This window comes from Sorex fumeus, unplaced genomic scaffold (assembly GCF_029834395.1).
Source record: "Sorex fumeus unplaced genomic scaffold, SorFum_2.1 ptg000047l, whole genome shotgun sequence".
NCBI lineage: Eukaryota > Metazoa > Chordata > Mammalia > Eulipotyphla > Soricidae > Sorex > Sorex fumeus.
The window spans coordinates 57,010,872-57,028,429 of record NW_026606104.1 but is presented as its reverse complement, the minus strand read 5'-3'; the positions used below and the strand labels follow the sequence as shown (position 1 = coordinate 57,028,429).

General features: G+C 41.5%; 1 protein-coding gene across 2 annotated transcripts in view; it reads right to left on the bottom strand.

Moving 5' to 3' along the window:
* Positions 1 to 17,558, bottom strand: part of CCDC30 (coiled-coil domain containing 30) — a 120,077-nt gene that overhangs the window by 78,858 nt on the left and 23,661 nt on the right. For both annotated transcript variants that reach the window (XM_056122913.1, XM_056122910.1), the window contains exons 5-6: positions 13,105 to 13,220; positions 11,225 to 11,323 (exon numbers count right to left, since the gene is read on the bottom strand). In XM_056122913.1, the coding sequence (XP_055978888.1) occupies positions 11,225 to 11,323; positions 13,105 to 13,220 (215 nt within the window). The remainder of the gene's footprint in view (positions 1 to 11,224; positions 11,324 to 13,104; positions 13,221 to 17,558) is intronic.

The following is a 17,558-nucleotide window of genomic DNA, read 5'->3' as shown; positions in this document are numbered from 1 at the left end:
CTGTGGGCTTGTGGTAGATGACTTTGACTATATTGAGAAAAGTTCCTTCAATTCCCATTTTTCTGAAAGTTTTCATCATAAAATGGGTGCTGGATTGGGGCTTGAGTGCTAGTACAGCGGGTAAGGCATTTGCCTTGCATGTGGCCGACGTGGGTTCAATCCCCGGTGTCCCATATGGTCCCCCGAGCACTGCCAGAAGTAATTCCTGAGCACAGAGCCAGGAGTAACCTCTGAGCATTGCCAGATGTGATCCAGAAATCAAAAAAAAAAATGGATGCTGCATCTTGTCAAATGCTTTCTCTGCATCTGTTGATATGATCATATGGTTTTTCTCTTTTCTTTTATTGATATGATAATTCATGTTGATTAACTTGCGAATGTTAAAGGCATCCTTGCATCCCCGGGATGAATCCCACTTGGTCAAGGTGGATGATCTTTTTGATGAGTCATTGGATTCTGTTTGCTAATATTTTGTATCCGTGTTCATCAGAAATATTCTTGGGGGAAAAATATGGGAGGCATCATCTTTCCCAAGCTCAAACTGTATCACAAAGTGGTAATAATTAAAACAGCATGGTATTGGAATAAAGAGAGATCCACAGACCAATGGAATAGGGTTGAATATCCTTAGGCACACCCTCAAATATATAAGGGTGATGGGAGGGAACCTGAGGGCACTGGTGCTGGGAAATGTACACTGGTGGACAGATGGGTGTTGGAATACTGTATGACTAAAATCCAATCATGAAAGCAGCTTTGTAATGGTCTATTCACACAGTGATTCAATAAAAGTTAAAAAAATAAAAACAATGATGCAATTAAAAAATAGATAAACTGTACCAAAAATGGGCTGGAGTGATAGCACAGCGGTAGGGCATTTGCCTTGCATGCAGCCAGCCCGGCTGAGCCGGGTTCGATTCCTCCGCCCCTCTTGGAGAGCCTGGCAAGCTACCGAGAGTATCCAGTATGCCAAACACAGTAACAAGAAGTCTCACAATGGAGACGTTACTGGGCCCGCTCGAGCAAATCGATGAACAACAGGAGGGCAGTGCAGTGCAGTATCAAAAATAAAAGAGTAGTTAACAATAAAAAATCAAATAAAATTTGTCATGTTGACTTGCATGTGTATTTATAAACACAATCCCTCAACTGTAAAGAAAGGCAAACATTATCTACCTGTCCAGCATTTGTTAGCATTAGGTCAAAGACCTAGCAGTCATCACAACATAGGAATTTAATATTGATTTCCTTCCTTTTACTTCATTATCGTAGTAATGAAGTCAGAGAAACAGAAAACAAAGAACTCAGAGACCAGGAACCGCCGTGATTTACTCAAGGGCCCATCTAAAAGCTGAAGATTCGGGCTAAGGAAAGTGTAGCATGCTGGTCAAGATCCGGAAACAATACATGGGAAAGAGCTAATCCTCCTTACCTGTACAGCACTCAGTTCACCCAGTTCCTCTGCTGAGAATGATCCTTTCGTCAATATTTAGTGACACCACCAATGCCCTTCTGCTAAATATAATCAATAAAGATTGAGACTTTTCCATCAAGATAAAGAGAAAACTTTAAGGCAAAAATCTATTTATAAGCTACCCTCTCCTTCCTTAAGAAATGGATTAAAAGTTCATTAATTATACTTGATTATTCTCTGTGGACCTTTTCTGCTCCTATTGACTTCAATTTGTAAACACCATTCAAGATTAGAAATATGTCCTCAGCCTTTTCTAGTTAGTTCTGGGTGAAGTAAGTGAAAGGATCATTATAGAATCTATATGAACTATCATCTTAGAAATCCATATGCATTGCAAATTTTGACGACAAGGACAAGAACTGGTTTATACCAAATTTGGAGGATTGAGATTACAGTAGAAAAAATAATATTTAATGTTAAACATCAGGGGGAAATTTCTAATTTTTCTCCTCTGGGCATCTTTTAGAGCAAGGTAGGTGCTACTTATGCAGAATGTGGTGCATAACATCTATAAATAGAGGGAGGCAGATTAACTGGTTATTCTCCAAATATAGACTCAAATGACAAAAATTCTATGATACAAAGGGGCCCTGAAAGTATACCATGGATATCTCTCTTCAAGAAGGAACTTGCCGGCAAGTAGGGCATTTGTCTTGGCCATGGGTTTGATCCCCGGCACCCCATATGGTCTCCCTGAGCAGTGCCAGCAGTGACCTGAGTGCAGAGTCAGGAGTAAGCCCTGAGCACTGTCTGGTGTGGCCCACAAATGAAAATAAAAAATAAATGAAATAAGAAAAAGAACTTGCCATGCTCTTTCTAGATAGCCTACAGAGAATGATGACTGATTATGTTGAGGATATTATGGTATGGCTATTTTTAGTTCATGTGGGATTCTGTCATAGGTTATCATTGTGCCAAAACTCTGTAAGAGATTTTTTAAAGCGATGTCACAGTTTGCAGCCCCTACAGTGAAACTTTTCTTCTTTTTCCTCTTTACTTTACGTGGAGGGGGGCACACTCAGCCACACTACTTCTTGCAGGCTTCTTGGGGCATCACTCCCAGGACTAGGACTTGGGACTTCTACCCCTAAAGTTCAGCGCATTCTTTTCCCTCTAGGTTGACAGAGTTTATATGTGTCACAATCTCAAAATTTTGCCACTCTACTTCACCTTCCAAAATGTTCCTGCAATTCTAACTCCATCTTCATGCCCACTTCCCATAGGAGCCTATTTCAGGTGAACATAAGGATGACAGATCAAGGAATGAATTACAACCCTGGTTAGCATCAAAAGAGAATAGAAAAAGGGGCCAGAGCAATCGTACAGCAGGGAGGGCACATGCCTTGAATGTGGCCCATCTGGGTTTGATCCCTGGCACCACGTATGGTCCCTTGAGTCCCACCAGGAGTGATCCCTGAGCATCGAGCCAGGAATAATCCCTGAACAGCCCTGGGTGTGACCCAAGAAAACAAAACAATAATGAAAAAAAATGATTATTTTAAAAAAGACAAAAATACAAACTTCAAAGAAGCTCAATGAACTTCAAGAAAGATGAATTTATACTCCTGTACCAAGACACAGTATAATGAAACTACTGAATGGCAAAAACAAAGAGATAATATGAGTGACTTTAAGAGAGAAGTTACTTGTCATGTACAGAAGATCCTTATTTTCTCATTAGAAACTGTTGTGTTTGGAAACCTTGGGCTGATATATTAAAAATGCTAAAAATTAAAATACCTGTCAATCAAGCTTTCTTTATACATTAAAAACTTTCCTAAGAAATTAAGACATATTCAGATAAACAAAGCTGAGAGAATTTGTCACCACTAACCCTGCTCTGTACTGGCACACATTCAAAAGAACAAAAGCAGCCAGTGCCGCTGTGGAAGTAGGGAAAAAAGGACGCTCTTTCACTGTTGATGGGAATGCCCACTAGTCCAGCCTTTCTGGAAAACAATATGGACAATCCTTCAAAAACTAGGAATTGAGTTTCTATATGACCCTGCAATACCATTTCTGGCAATATATCCCGAGGATGCAAAAAAGCACAGTAGAAATGACATCTGTACCTATATGTTCATTGCAGCACTGTTCACAATAGCCAAAATCTGGAAACAACCCAAGTGCCCTAGAACAGATGACTGGTTAAAGAAACTTTGGTACATCTACACAGTGGAATGCTATGAAGCTGTTGGGAGAGATGAAGCCATAAACTTTGCTCATAAATGAATAGACATGCAGAGTATCATGCTAAGTGAAATGAGTCAGAAAGAGAGGGAGGGACAGACATAGAAGGACTGCACTCATTTCTGGAGTATGAAACAACATAACATGAGGCTGACACCTAAGGATAGTAGATACACGGGACAGGAAGATTGCTCCATAGCTGGAAGCCTGCCTCATGAGAAAAGGAGAGAGGGAAGCTGGAATAGAGAAGGGATCACTGAGAAAATGATGGCGTAAGGAACTGGTTGGGATGGGAGTTGTGTGCTGAAAGTAGATAAAGGACCAAACATAATAACCTCTCAGTGTCTGAATTGCAAGCAATAATGCCCAAAAGTAGAGAGAGAGTCTGGGGAATACTGTCTGCCGTGGAGGCAGGGGGAAAGTGGGAAAGGGGGGGTATACTGGGAATATCGGTGATGGGGAATGTGCACTGGTTGGAGGGATGGGTGTTTGATCATTGTGTGATTATAACCCAAACGTGAAAGCTTGTAACTATCTCACGGTGATTCAATAAAATTAAAAAATAATAATAATAAAAACAACCCTGCTCTGTAAAAGACCCTGCAAGGTGAAATGAGAGATTACAGTAAGTTATATAAAGATGGGCTGGACACATAATGAGGTTTACAGACAACCGCTGGACTAGAGCCATTACTGATTGGATTCCATGGGACATCAAAAGATCACGTGGACGCCCACCTATAAGATGGTCAGACTTCTTCGTCAAGACCCTGAATGATCGGTTTGAGGCTCTGCATGTTCCTAGAACGAACAGATACCATTGGGCTACGCTAGCACGCAACCGGGATGAATGGAGACGTTACTGGCACCCGCTCGAATAAATCGATGAATAACGGGGATTAAGTGATTAAGTGATTACATAAAGAGACACTGATTTCAATAAAGATAAATGTATGAGAAGTTAAAAGTTAGTACACTGTAACATTACGAGTTACTAACTTTAACTAACATAAATTAGAATTGTAGGGCCTGGAGCAATAGCATAGCAGGTAGGGCGTTTGCCTGGCACGCAGCTGACCCGGGATCGATTCCCGGCATCCCATATGGTTCCCCTGAGCAACACCAGGAGTAATTCCGAGTGCATGAGCCAGGAATAACCCCTGTGCATCACTGGGTGTGACCCAAAAAGAAAAAAAATTAGAATTGTAAAAACCAAGTTTGAAATGCCATTTTTTGTTTTCTATACAATGTGTCTTATTCCCCTGACCCTGAAAGAGCCTCCAATGTGGCACCATTGGGAAGGACGAGAAAGGAGAGGCTGCTAAAATCTCAGGGCTAGGACAAATGCAGACATTACTGGTGCCCGCTCGAGCAAATCGATGAATAACAAGATGACAGTGATACAGTGATATGATTTAAAAGATTAATGCATTATTAAAAAATTTTTCTCCTAAAGGAAGTCTCACACATATTTGGTGGGAGTATAAATAAATGGTTCTGTCCCAATGGAAAGCAGTGTGGAGATTTTTCAAAATACTAAAAATGGATCTGCCATCAGACATGATGATTCCTCTCGTAGATTTATCTATCCAAAAAACACAAAACAGTTGAAAATGTATATATTAAATGTGTGCTCACTGCAGTGCTCATTACAATATCTAAGGTATAGAAACAACCCCACCCGGCAAGCTACCGAGAGTATCTTGCCCACATGGCAAAGCCTGGCAAGCTCCCTGTGACGTATTCGATATGCCAAATACAGTAACAACAAGTCTCACAATTTGTTGTGAGACGTTACTGGTGCCCACTCGAGCAAATCGATGAACAGCGGGAAGACAGTGCTATAGTGCTACTATATGTACATATAAATTCTCTCTAAGTTGATCTCCCCATAAATAGATCTGATGATTCAATGCAATTCCCATTAAAATCTTGGCAGGCCTGTTTGCCAAAACTGACAAACTGATTCTAAACTGTAATCAGAAAATAAATGAGCGATGGTGGGCTCTTTCTCCCGCCACATGTGTTTGGTGGCCATGAGTCGCTTCCCCCACCCCGGCCTGCAGCTGCCGCCACCAGCAAACGCATGACGGAGGAAACAGGGCCACCAGCCTAATTGGAGATCAGTTGCCATTTATTCCGTTCTCCTCACATGCCCGTTTCAGTCTCACTCGGCTCCCCATTTCGGTCTCACACTGCCCCTCATTCCCTCTCCTCTTGTCCCCCATGCTAGTCTCTCTGCGCTCCATCTCACAGCCTCCCAACCTCCAAGCACTGGGGTTAGCAACCACACCTAGGTCCTGTAGCAATCAAACATCTGAAAGCCCTTCCTGATCTCCTGAAGCCAGGCGATTCACTCAAAATACCACGCAGGTATTCCTTAGTCCAATTACCATTTAAACATTCACCTTAATTCTATTTCTTAATATTAGTCATTATGTATGGACATAATAAAAGATACATTAAGCTTGTAGGGTGGCTCTCCTGGGGACTTATCACTATAGATCCCAGACTACAGTGCTCAGGCCAGATAAATCTTTCCTAACCCTAGTAGGGTCCTAAACCAGTTGTTACTCTTTGGATCATGACAGAATTTGGCCATGACCATGCTCTTAACTTATAGTTAAGTATTATGACTCTTAGAATGGCCCATTTTGATGCTAGAGTAGCTCACAGCTTGCCCTGGGCCCAACCAGTCCCTCGTTGGAACCCTACTTCTAGGGTGCTAGGAATCAGGCCAACTGAAGCTTAAGTCGAGAGAACAGATGCCCAGGAGTGAAGTATTATTCGGAGTTAATTAACTCCCAAGTTCCAAAAGCCTAGCATTAACTGTCTTCCTGTGTCTATACAAAAAGGACCTGCTCTAAAGTAACTATGCAAAGGACGTAAGGTGAAGAGAAAAGCAATATTTCACTTATGAATACAAATCCAGTGTCCTAGAAGGATCTGACCTTACAAGTTAACATAGTCTGATTAGGGGATATAGGCGATTGACCGGTTGGGAAAGCAGAGCACAAAGAAAGAGGTTACAGAAAAACACAGAGGAATGGGAGTGCCTTGGGAGCACTGTGATGGTCTTACTCAGTAAACCTAAGCTCCTTGTGGCAGAGGAGAAAGCACAAACCAGTGTTACCCTAGACTAAACTATACATGAAAATGCAAGGGACTCAGCAAAATGATGCTGAAAAAGAACAAGTTGGAGATGTTTTCTTTCTAATTTCAAATACAAAGCATAAGCAGATAATGAATAAAAATAATCTAAAATAGGTTTGCATAACTTATTTCTAATAAAGATGCAAAAGCAAATGAATAAGGAAATAACTGACTTTCAACAAATGGTTCTGGAATAACTGGATATATATTTGAAACAGACGAACCTAAACCTTTACCTCAGACCATATACAAAAGTTTTCTTTGATGGATAACATAAGGGAGCCAGTACTAGAAAATTCATCTGGTTTCCTTAAAGTCTCTCACCCTCCCCACTTTGACCTTTGCCCTGTTTCTTAACATAAATGGAAAGAAGTTGTGTGCTTGATGTTAAATCAGGAGCCAGTCACAGGAGAATGACAAAGAACAATGTCCAGGTCCTCTCAGAAAGGCCTCTAGAGACTGTCATGCAGGTCCTGGAGGCAGAGATTGTGCAAAGGTGTTACCTCACCGTATTTCCCAGAAGCTAACCACCAGCCCCCAAGGACGCATCAAATCACTGACGACAGCTGAACCACCTCGTGACTGGACCACTCTTCACTCCATTATCCGCCTACCTTTATTTTAAAAACTTAACTCACTTTCACAACTATTCCTACATAAATCTCAACCCCCAACCTGAGAGTAAGAGGCTTTTGGGGGAGGTTTGGGAGGGGTGGTAAGGAACAAGTCCCCCATGTTCTAAGGCTGCTAACACCTGAATAAAATCTGTTTTTCTAATACCAGCCCTTGTCCCCTGAGTACTGACTTTCGAGCAGTGAGCAACTGGATCTTGAATTTAGTAACTGATCTTACAATGAAATGTGGAAGCTAAAAACGCTAAAAACTAGAAGGAAATATAGAAGTGTTTTATGGTTTGGGTTTCTATTTTTTGGTGTGTGTGTGTGGGGGGGGAGCCCCTGGGCCATACTTGGCTATTCCCAGGGTTTACTCCTGGTTCTATGCTCTGGAATCTCTCCTGATGGTGCTCTGGGAAAAATATGTGGTATTGGAGTATTGGTTATTGAAATGGGGCTGGTAGCATGTAAGGGAGACACCATGGCCCCTGTACCATCTCTCCTAACCCTGGAGGAATATTTTGTGGCCTTGATGTAGACAAAGATTAGATAGGCTTTTTGTACTTTTGTTAAGAAAAGAAAGAATAGGTTAATGAAATGGCCTCCATCAATTTTTTTTTAAACAACTACTGTTCATTAAACATTGCAAAGAAAATGCAAAGACAAGCCATGGAAGAAAATTTTGTTTCATTTTATTTTTGTTTTTGGGTCACATCCAGCAACACTCAGGACTTACTACTGGCTCTGTGCTCAGGAATCATTCCTGGCAGGGATCAGGGACCATCTAGGATGTCAGAGATAAAACCTGGGTTGGTCACATGAAAGGTAAGTGCCTTACCCGCTGTACTTTCTCTGGCCAAGAAGAAAATATTTTATTTTATTATTTTTTTTAGGTTATTGATTTTTTTTATTAGTGAAACCCCATGAGGTACAGTTATAGACTTATAAATTTTTGTGCTTGGGTTTCAGTTATACAATGATCAAGCACCCATCCCTCCACCAGTGCCCATCCTCCACCACCACAGGTCCCAGCATCCCTCCCACCCTCCATCCCCCCCAACCCACCCTGCCTCTGTGGCAGGGCATTCCCCCTTGTTCTCTCTCTCTTCTTTTGGGTACTGTGTTTTGCAAGAGAGGCATTGAGTGGCAATCACGTTTGGTCTATAGACTACTTTTAGCATGCTTCTCCCACCCTGGGAGGGTCCTCACAACACCCTTTATTTGGTGCTCTCTTCTCTATCTGAGCTTCCTTTTCACCTAGCACGTGTGACTGGCCTTCCAGTCATGGAGCAAAATTCCTGGTACTAATCTCAGCCATTCCTGGGTGTTAGTCTCCCTTTTTGTTGCTTTATGTTCCCCAGATGAATGCAATCTTTCTGTGTCTATCCTGCTCTTTCTGACTCATTTCGCTTAACATGATACTTTCCATGTAGTACCACTTGTATGTAAATTTCATAACTTCATCTTTTCTAACAGCTACATAGTACTCCATTGTGTAAATGTACCAAAGTAGAAGAAAATATTTTAAATGCATGTTTCTATTGAAGGACTGATATCTAAAATACATTTAAAAAATCCTATAACTCAATATACAGAATTTATATAATTCAATTTAAAATGAACAAAATATGTGAACAGATGTTTCATAAAAGTATATTGTATATAAATGTCTGACAGACACATTTTTTTCTTTTTGGGTCGCACCCAGCGATGCACAAAGGTTCCTCCTGGCTCATGCACTCAGGAAATACTCTTGGCGGTGCTCAGGGGACCATACAGGATGCTGGAAATCAAACCCAGGTCGGCTGCGTGCAAGGCAAATGCCCTGCCCACTGTGCTATCACTCCAGCCCCAACATACTCTTTGTTATTAGACACCCTCAAAGATCAAATTGTACAAAAATCACAATGAGGGGCCAGAGAGGCAGTACAGTGAGTAAAATGCATGCCTTGCATGCAGTCAACCCTGATTTTGATTCCTGACACCCAACCACAGTTGATCCTTTGAGCAGTGCCAGGAGTGACCCTTAAGCGCAGAGCTTAGAAGTAGCCCCTGAGCTCTGCCAGGAGGTAGCCCCCAAGTAAATAAACAAACAAACAAAAATTACAAGGAGTTAGTAACTACTTGTTACTGGTTTTGGCATATCGAATACACAACGGATAGATTGTCAGGCTCTTCCGTGCGGGCGGAATACTCTCGGTAGCTTGCCAGTCTTTCCGAGAGGGATAGAGGCTCTTGGGGCGACCTCTAATCGCCCTTGTAGGTGTTACCATATTTGAACCCTATCAAATATGGTACAACAATTCCGGAAGATGGGTATTTAGTGTAACTACAACTGGTCTCATTCACCAGTTAAGTGATTAAGTAACTACTTGATACATGACTACTTCTATAGCTAAAATTAAAATGATTTATAATAACATTGACAAAGATAAGGAGCAAGTGAAACTTCCACACAGTACTAGTGTGGGTTGAAATAGAACTGTTTCTTTGCTAACAATCTGCGAGTTTCTTATAAAAATCATACATTTACTGTGTAACTCGTCCCACTTCAAGGTAAAGGTAAAGGCCCTCCCGTTGATCGTCGATTTGCTCGAGCGGGCCCAGTAATGTCTCCATTGGAGACTTTGTTGTTACTGTGTCTGGCATATCGAATACTCTCGGTAGCTTGCCGGGCTCTCCAAATAAAATTAAAATATACTGATGCTCATTTTCATCTATTATTTAGTAAAAAATACAAAAATTTGACAATACATTCAGCTGAAATTTTTTTTTAGGAAATTAGCTTTCTCATTTCTCATATATTGCCAATGGGAGAGGAAAATGGTACGATCCCAGAACGAGAATTATCTGACAATATCTGCAGAAATTTCAGAACCATCTGTCCTTTAACCCCACAATCTTATTTCTGTGACAATTCTATAGGAACACCTGCAGAATACACAAAACCCTGGAAACAATCTTCCATAGATACTGCTTGAATAAATATTATATCCAGACAACAGAATGTTCGCTAGACTCCTCTAAAGAATAAGGATGACCTTCTTTGGAAAGATCTTCAAAAATAAAGATACTAATAAGAGGAAATTTGAATATTCATATTGCTTACATTCGAGTTGTTTAACACTGACAGGATCAATAAAATACTAATAAAATTGCTAGCAATAAACATGCTTTGTATTAGATTGCCTACTCCCTGTCTTTTTTGGGGGGACTGACATTGTTCATAGTTATGAAAGCCATGCCTGAAAATTTCTTCTTTCCTTCCCTCTTTCTTTCCCTCATTTCTTACTTAAAGATGGCATTGTTTATCTGCAGGGGTGCGGGTGGGCAGGGAGTGTTGGAAAACAGGAAGGATACTAGTTCCTTGGATTGGGAGACAAAAAAGCTGTAGTTTTCTTGGTAACCACAGAGGTACGGAATAATAGGCCCAGGGAGTCACAGGAAATGCAAGAGCTATTGAAGGAGCCGCGGAAGAGGTCACTCAGCTTCAAGTGTCTAAGAGCAATGGAGCTTCTTGCTGTGAACATCAGAAACAGTCCCAGCTAAACACACAGGCTCTCGCTTCACCCTGCTGTGCTCTGAATCATCCTGTGCACCATTTCACTGAACCTTATGCGGAAGAGAATAGACACTGTGTGGACCGAAGCCTTCTGTTAGCACTGGACGATACCAGTGTGCCTCCAGCTGTCTACCCTACCGGCCCGGGGTGGATTCAACACAGCGCCGATTGTACTGTGTGAAATGTGACTCGCCAGAAAGTTGGAAACCAGGAAGAAAAAGTTTAAAATACCTCTTCGCTCTGTTTAATGGTCACAGTTCTTCCAGGGGAGTGATTTCCAAGTAGCTTATTCTCTTGAAATTCACAAAGCTCTCCTTTAAGTCTTTCAACCTTAAATACAAAAATTGTTTTAAATGCAAAAGTATAAGAACGGGAAGTTGCCTGTTTAAAAAGTAGTATATAATAAATATAAGTAATACATACATTATTACTGTAAAAATAATTCCCTCTACAAAAGTTTATACAACAATTTGTATTTTCTCTATAATTTTGTCAGGGGCAGGGAGATAGTAGGTCAGTTCTTACCCTAAGAGCACTGCCTGGACCCCCAAGGAGAATAAATAGGTGTGACCCTGGAGGCCCTGAGTTCTGTCAGGTCCTAGTGGTCTCCAGCACTGCAAGGCCCAAGCAGTACCGTATCCTCAGCCCTTGCACTGAATTTCCCGTCAACAGGGCTGAGTATTAACATGATGAGTGGCTCAGAAGCCCCCAGTGCACTGTTTGGAAGGCGAAAAAAAAATTTAAATAAATAAATAAAAATAATACAGGCATAGAGTTAAAAATGACATCTTGTTCATATAACTGTACAACCCCACAATCTCTTCTCCTTTTAAGGAATAACATTGGAGGGTCAGAGAGTACAATGGGTAGGACACTTGCATTTCATTTGGCTGACCAGGGTTCAATCTTGGCACCCCTTAGGGTCCTCTGAACCCCTCTCAGGAGTGATCCCTAAGCAGAGAGCCAGGAATAAGCCCTGAGCACAGATGGTTATGGGCACTGCCCTCACCCCACTCCCCAGAAAATAATACTGTGATCACTGCTTTGCGTGCAACTTATCTGGGTTCTACTACTAGTATTGCATATGGTTGCCTGAGAACAGAGTCCAGGGGTAATTCCTGAGCACATTTGGGGGTAGCCCAAACTCTCCCCACCACAAAGCCAATAAATTACTAAGGATAAATGGTCAAAAAGAGACCATTTTTTGAAATGGTTCAAAAAAGAAACACAAGTTAGGGCCTCGCGTAATCTCAAGCTTACCTAATATAATTTCTATTTGCAAATGTGTTAAAAATATATAATATTCTGCAAGCTTATTTAAAATATCATAAAATGACACGATAGAAGTAACACTGCATGCTAGGGGAAAAGGCAGCTCAGATAGAGAAGGGAGCACCAAATAAAGGTGTTGGGAGGATCCTCCCAGGATGGGAGATGCATGTTGAAAGTAGACTATAGACCAAACATGACTGCCACTCAATGCAAATCACAGCACCCAAAAGGAGAGAGAGAACAAAAGGGAATGCCCTGCCACAGAGGCAGGGTGAGATGGGGGGAAGGTATGGGGGGTGGGAGGGATACTGGGATCAGTGGTGGTGGAAAATGGGCAATGGTGGAGGGACGGGTACTCAATCATGGTATAATCGAAACCCAAGCACAAAAATTTGTAAGTCTACAACTGTACCTCATGGTGTTTCACTAATAAAATTTAAAAAAATGTAACATTGTTATTTAGCATAGGCAATTCAATTATAGACTAAGTATCAATAGAGTACCAGGTCGAAGTGGGCATCTAGGTGGGATGCTAATGTCTCCAGCAATAGTCCTGAGTAAGGACCAGTAGGTGATGTCTGGTGCTCAAGCTTGGGTTGTTATTGTATACAAACTTAATTTTGTTTTGGGGCCACACCTGGTGGTTCTCAGTGCCTACTCCTGGCTCTGTGCTCAGGGATCACTCCTGGTGGGGGCTGTGGAGCTTGGAGGAACACACGGGGTGCTGGATATTGAACCTGGGCCGGCTAAGTGCAAGGCAAACTGCCCTACTATCTATACTATCGCTCTGGCCCTGTATACATATTTCAATAAAGTCTAAGAACAAACTAAGCACTTACTACTTCTTCAAGCTCTTTCTTATCTGAGTCAAGTGATCGAACCCGATTTCGTAAAGCCAGAATTTCCTCATCCAGTCTCTGGTTATGTTCTTTTGCTTTCTGTAGGCCAGCTGAATCTAAAACAGAGAAGAACACAGTTACTTGGCTGGATCCAAGCTGCAGACTGGGGGTACTCATCTAAGAGCACGGTGCTCTTTCCTGCCCTTCCCTCCAGTCCCACCAAGTCTGCCTGTCTGTGACTCTCAGCACAGGAGAGCATCGAGTCCAGTCCAACACGCTTCCACCAATTGGGTGAAACAGAAAGCTTTTCATTTCTCATACCAGGCTTGAGATGAACTTTTTCCGTTTAGAATTTTGGGAATAGAAACTGCCCTAGGAACTGAACTTTTAAAACAGCTAAGCCCACCTTCTAAAAGTTAAATGGTGGAGAAAACGACCTTTCTGGCTTCTCTGTATTCCTGTCTCTCTCTCACACACCTCATAAACCCCGAGAAACTTCTGTTCCACTCATCAACAACAGGGTCCCCACAGATGACCCAAGCAGTGGGCTGGGAGCTCTGAATGGTCATATTTTCCAAGTTACATCAAGTCTATTAATCAAAAGCACCTTTCTGCTTGCACCACTGCCCAAAGGACGCTAGTCCCTCACAGCTGAGCACCTCGTGTTAATGAGACATGCTTTTTTCCAGCACTCGCCAAAGTCTCAATGATCCTGCTGGAATCTTCCTGAAACTGTAGCTGTTTCGCTTTAGTCATTCAAATTTCATTTCAGTCACTTAGTCACTCATTTTTCTTTGCTGCTTTAAAGACTTCTTTGTTTTCCTTCTTAGTTACCTGTTTTGTTTTTTTAAACTCTTACTACCTTTTCTTTCTCTATTGATGCCTTTTTATTTGTCTTTGTTTATTTTTGATTTGCTTATTTTGGGGTCACAGCTGGACCTTCTCAGAGGTTACTCCTGACTCTGCACTCAGGAATCACTCTCCTGGCAGACTTGGGGGACCATATGGGATGCCGAGGAACAAATCTGGGTGCCCTACTCATTGTACTGTCACTCCAGAACCTTCTATAAATTTTTTAAATTAGAAAAATTCTGAAGAGACCAAAAATAAAACATTCACAATCCCACATGTAGGTATACATAAACATTGTCTCTACATAGGTAGGAATTCTTCTCCTCTGTGCGCGCGCGCGTGTGTGTATGTGTGTGTGTGTGTATGTGTGTGTGTGTGTGTGTGTGTGTGTGTTGTTGCTGTTGTTCCCTGATCTGCACCCCGAGCCTCTGGGGTTGGCTCTATCCACCCAAGACTCTGAATATGGCCTAAAAAAATCACTAAATGCATCATTATCTAACAGAAAAATTGGTTTCATGAACTGTTTTGCTAAAAGTTGCATTTTATCACCTCACCTCTGTGAGAATGGCCCATATAAAAAACTAGAAATAGGAGCTAGAGAGATAGCACAGCAGGCGGGGTCTTGCACACAGCAGACCCGGGTTTGATTCCTGCCACCACCTATTATCCCCAAGACCACCAGGAGCGATCCCTGAATGCAGAACATGGAATGAGCCTTGAGCAAAGCCAGGCATACTCCCCCAAACAAGAAAACACCAAAAACCTAGACATGACAAGTGTTGACAAGAATGTAGAGAAAAAAGAACCCTCATACACTGTTGGGGGTAATATAAGTTGATATGGTCATGGCAAACAGCATGGCAAATATTAAAAATTAAAATTCTATAGGATGCAGCAATTCCATTTCTAGGAATTTATCCAGAGCATATGAAAACAGTAATTTGAAAGGATATAAGCATACCTGTGTTTGTAGTACAGTTCACAACAGTCAAGCAATGGAAACAACCTAAATGCCCATAAATAGTTGATTAGATAATGATGCAGTACCAATATTCACTGGTTTATTTACTCAGCCATTAAAAAAAAGATGAAATCTTGTCATTTGGATAAAATGGAAGGAACTTGAGAAGTGAAATAAGTCAGAAAGAGAAAGTCAAATGATTTGACTCAAAGATGAGATGTAAACAAAATAAATGAACAATATGCTACCCAAAAATGCTCTTAGGTACTGAGAACAAAATGGCAGTCACCAGAGGGGAAGTGTGAGGGGTGCAGGAGCCATGGGGAGAGAGAGGTAAATTTGGTCGTGGTGAATGATACTAGAGCTTTGGTGGTGAATGTGGTATACTATATACATTTATGGAGGTCTACAGCTGTATTCCTAAATATTATACAGAACTGTGTAGCAATGATCAACTTTTAAACAAAGAGTAATTTTTATATTAAGGACATTGAGGACTTATTGTATATATATGTATATATCTATCTATATATATACTATATACATATAAATATATATATGAGCTGGAGCAATAGCACAGCAGGTAGGGCGTTTGCCTTGCATGTGGCTGACCTGGGTTCGATTCCTCTGTCCCTCTCGGAGTGTCCGGCAAGCTACTGAGAGTATCCTGTCCGCACAGCAGAGCCTGGCAAGCTCCCCATGGTGTATTTAATATACCAAAAATAGTAACAACAAGTCTCACAATAGAGATGTTACTGGTGCCCGCTCGAGCAAATCGATGAACAATGGGAGGGCAGTGCTACAGTGCTATATATATATATTTTTTTTACATATATAGATTTTTATATGTATATATACTATAGAGATTTATCTTTGTCCATGAAAAGTTTTGATAAAATTTTATTAAATGAATACATTTATTTGGTTTTTGGGCCACACCCTGTGGCGCTCAGAGCTTATTCCTATCTCTGTGCTCAGGGATCATTCCTGGCAAGTTCAGGGGACTTGGGATGCTGGGAATCATACCCAGGTCATCCATATTCAAGGCTGGCACCCTACTCACTGTACTATCTTTTCGTCCTGAAATTTTAAAAATTAAAAGTGTGTGTGTGTGTGTGTGTGTGTGTGTGTGTAGGGGGACAGGGGGTTGCGGGTATCCCTGGGACAATGATGGAGGGAAGCAGACACTCTTATGGGGAAGGGTGTGTGGCATTGGAATACTGTATTCAGAAAACCCTATCACTGAAAGTTAGTCTAAAAAATTGTAAAACATGATATTAAATATTTTTTAAAAAGTAATTAAAAAGAATCAGATGCGATGCAAGGACCACTTGCATTGCATGTGACCAAACCAGGTGTGATCTGCAGCACCACGTACAGTCCAGAGAACTGGCAGGAGTGATCCCTAGGAGTAAGCAAGCCCTGAGCACAGTCAGGTGTGGTCCCAATACAAAGATTAGAGAGGGAGAGAGACACAGAGAGAGAGAGAGAGAGAGAGACAGACAGACAGACAGATAGACAGAGACAGAGAGAAACAGACAGACAGACAGAGACAGACAGATAGACAGAGACGGAGAGAGAGACAGAGAGAGAAAGAGAGTACGCTATACATAACTTACAACTTTGAGAATGTATTATTTTCATAAGAGACACAACCTGACAGTTTGGGGGCTGGGGACTGTGATACAGTGCTCAGGCCCTCACCCAGAGGCCATGGAGATAACACCCTGAAGGGAAGGGCTCTAGTGGTTACATGGCGGTGCAGGGGATCAACTCAGTGACTCACACACTCAAGGACTCTACTACTTCAGCTATCTCCCAAGCCCCTATTAAGGATTTTTCATGGGGCAATCCTTGTAAATCCCTTTTGCATTTCTTATTTGGAATGGTTTTTAAATTAAGGGATAACTTATGTATAATGTAACATATATTTCTAGGGTTGTTTAGTAACACTGGTAAAAGGTAAAAAGGTAAAGGCCCTCCCGTTGATCGTCGATTTGCTCGAGCAGGCCCAGTAACGTCTCCATTGGAGACTTTGTTGTTACTGTGTCTGGCATATCGAATACTCTCGGTAGCTTGCCGGGCTCTCCGAGAGGGGCGGAGGAATCGAACTCGGGTCGGCCATGTTGGCCGCTTGTAAGGCGAACGCCCTACCGCTGTGCTATCGCTCCAGCCCAAATAAATATAAATCCACTCCCCCCAAAAGATATAGAGTATTTCCATTCCCTCACATAATTTCCACTCAGATCTCTGCTCCCACCCATATCCATGACCATTTTCTGACTTCTATCATCATAGATTATTATTTATTTATTCTTTGTTTTCATAGAAATGGAATCTAACATTACATATTTTTTGTATGTGTCAGGTATTTCATTCAATATGTATTTTGAGACTTCATCTGTGTTACATCAATAATTTTTCCTGCTCTTTATTCCATATTATTAATAAATGCAATAAATAATAATGCATTTAGGTTCATTAGAACCTAAAGATTGATGAACAGTGAGGCTGGAAAGATAGCACAGTGGGTAGAGTACTTGCTTGCATGCAGTCAACCTGGGTTTGATTCTGGCACCCATATGGTGAGGTGCCCTGAGTACTACCAGAAGTTAGTAATTTCTGAGTGCAGAGCTAGGAG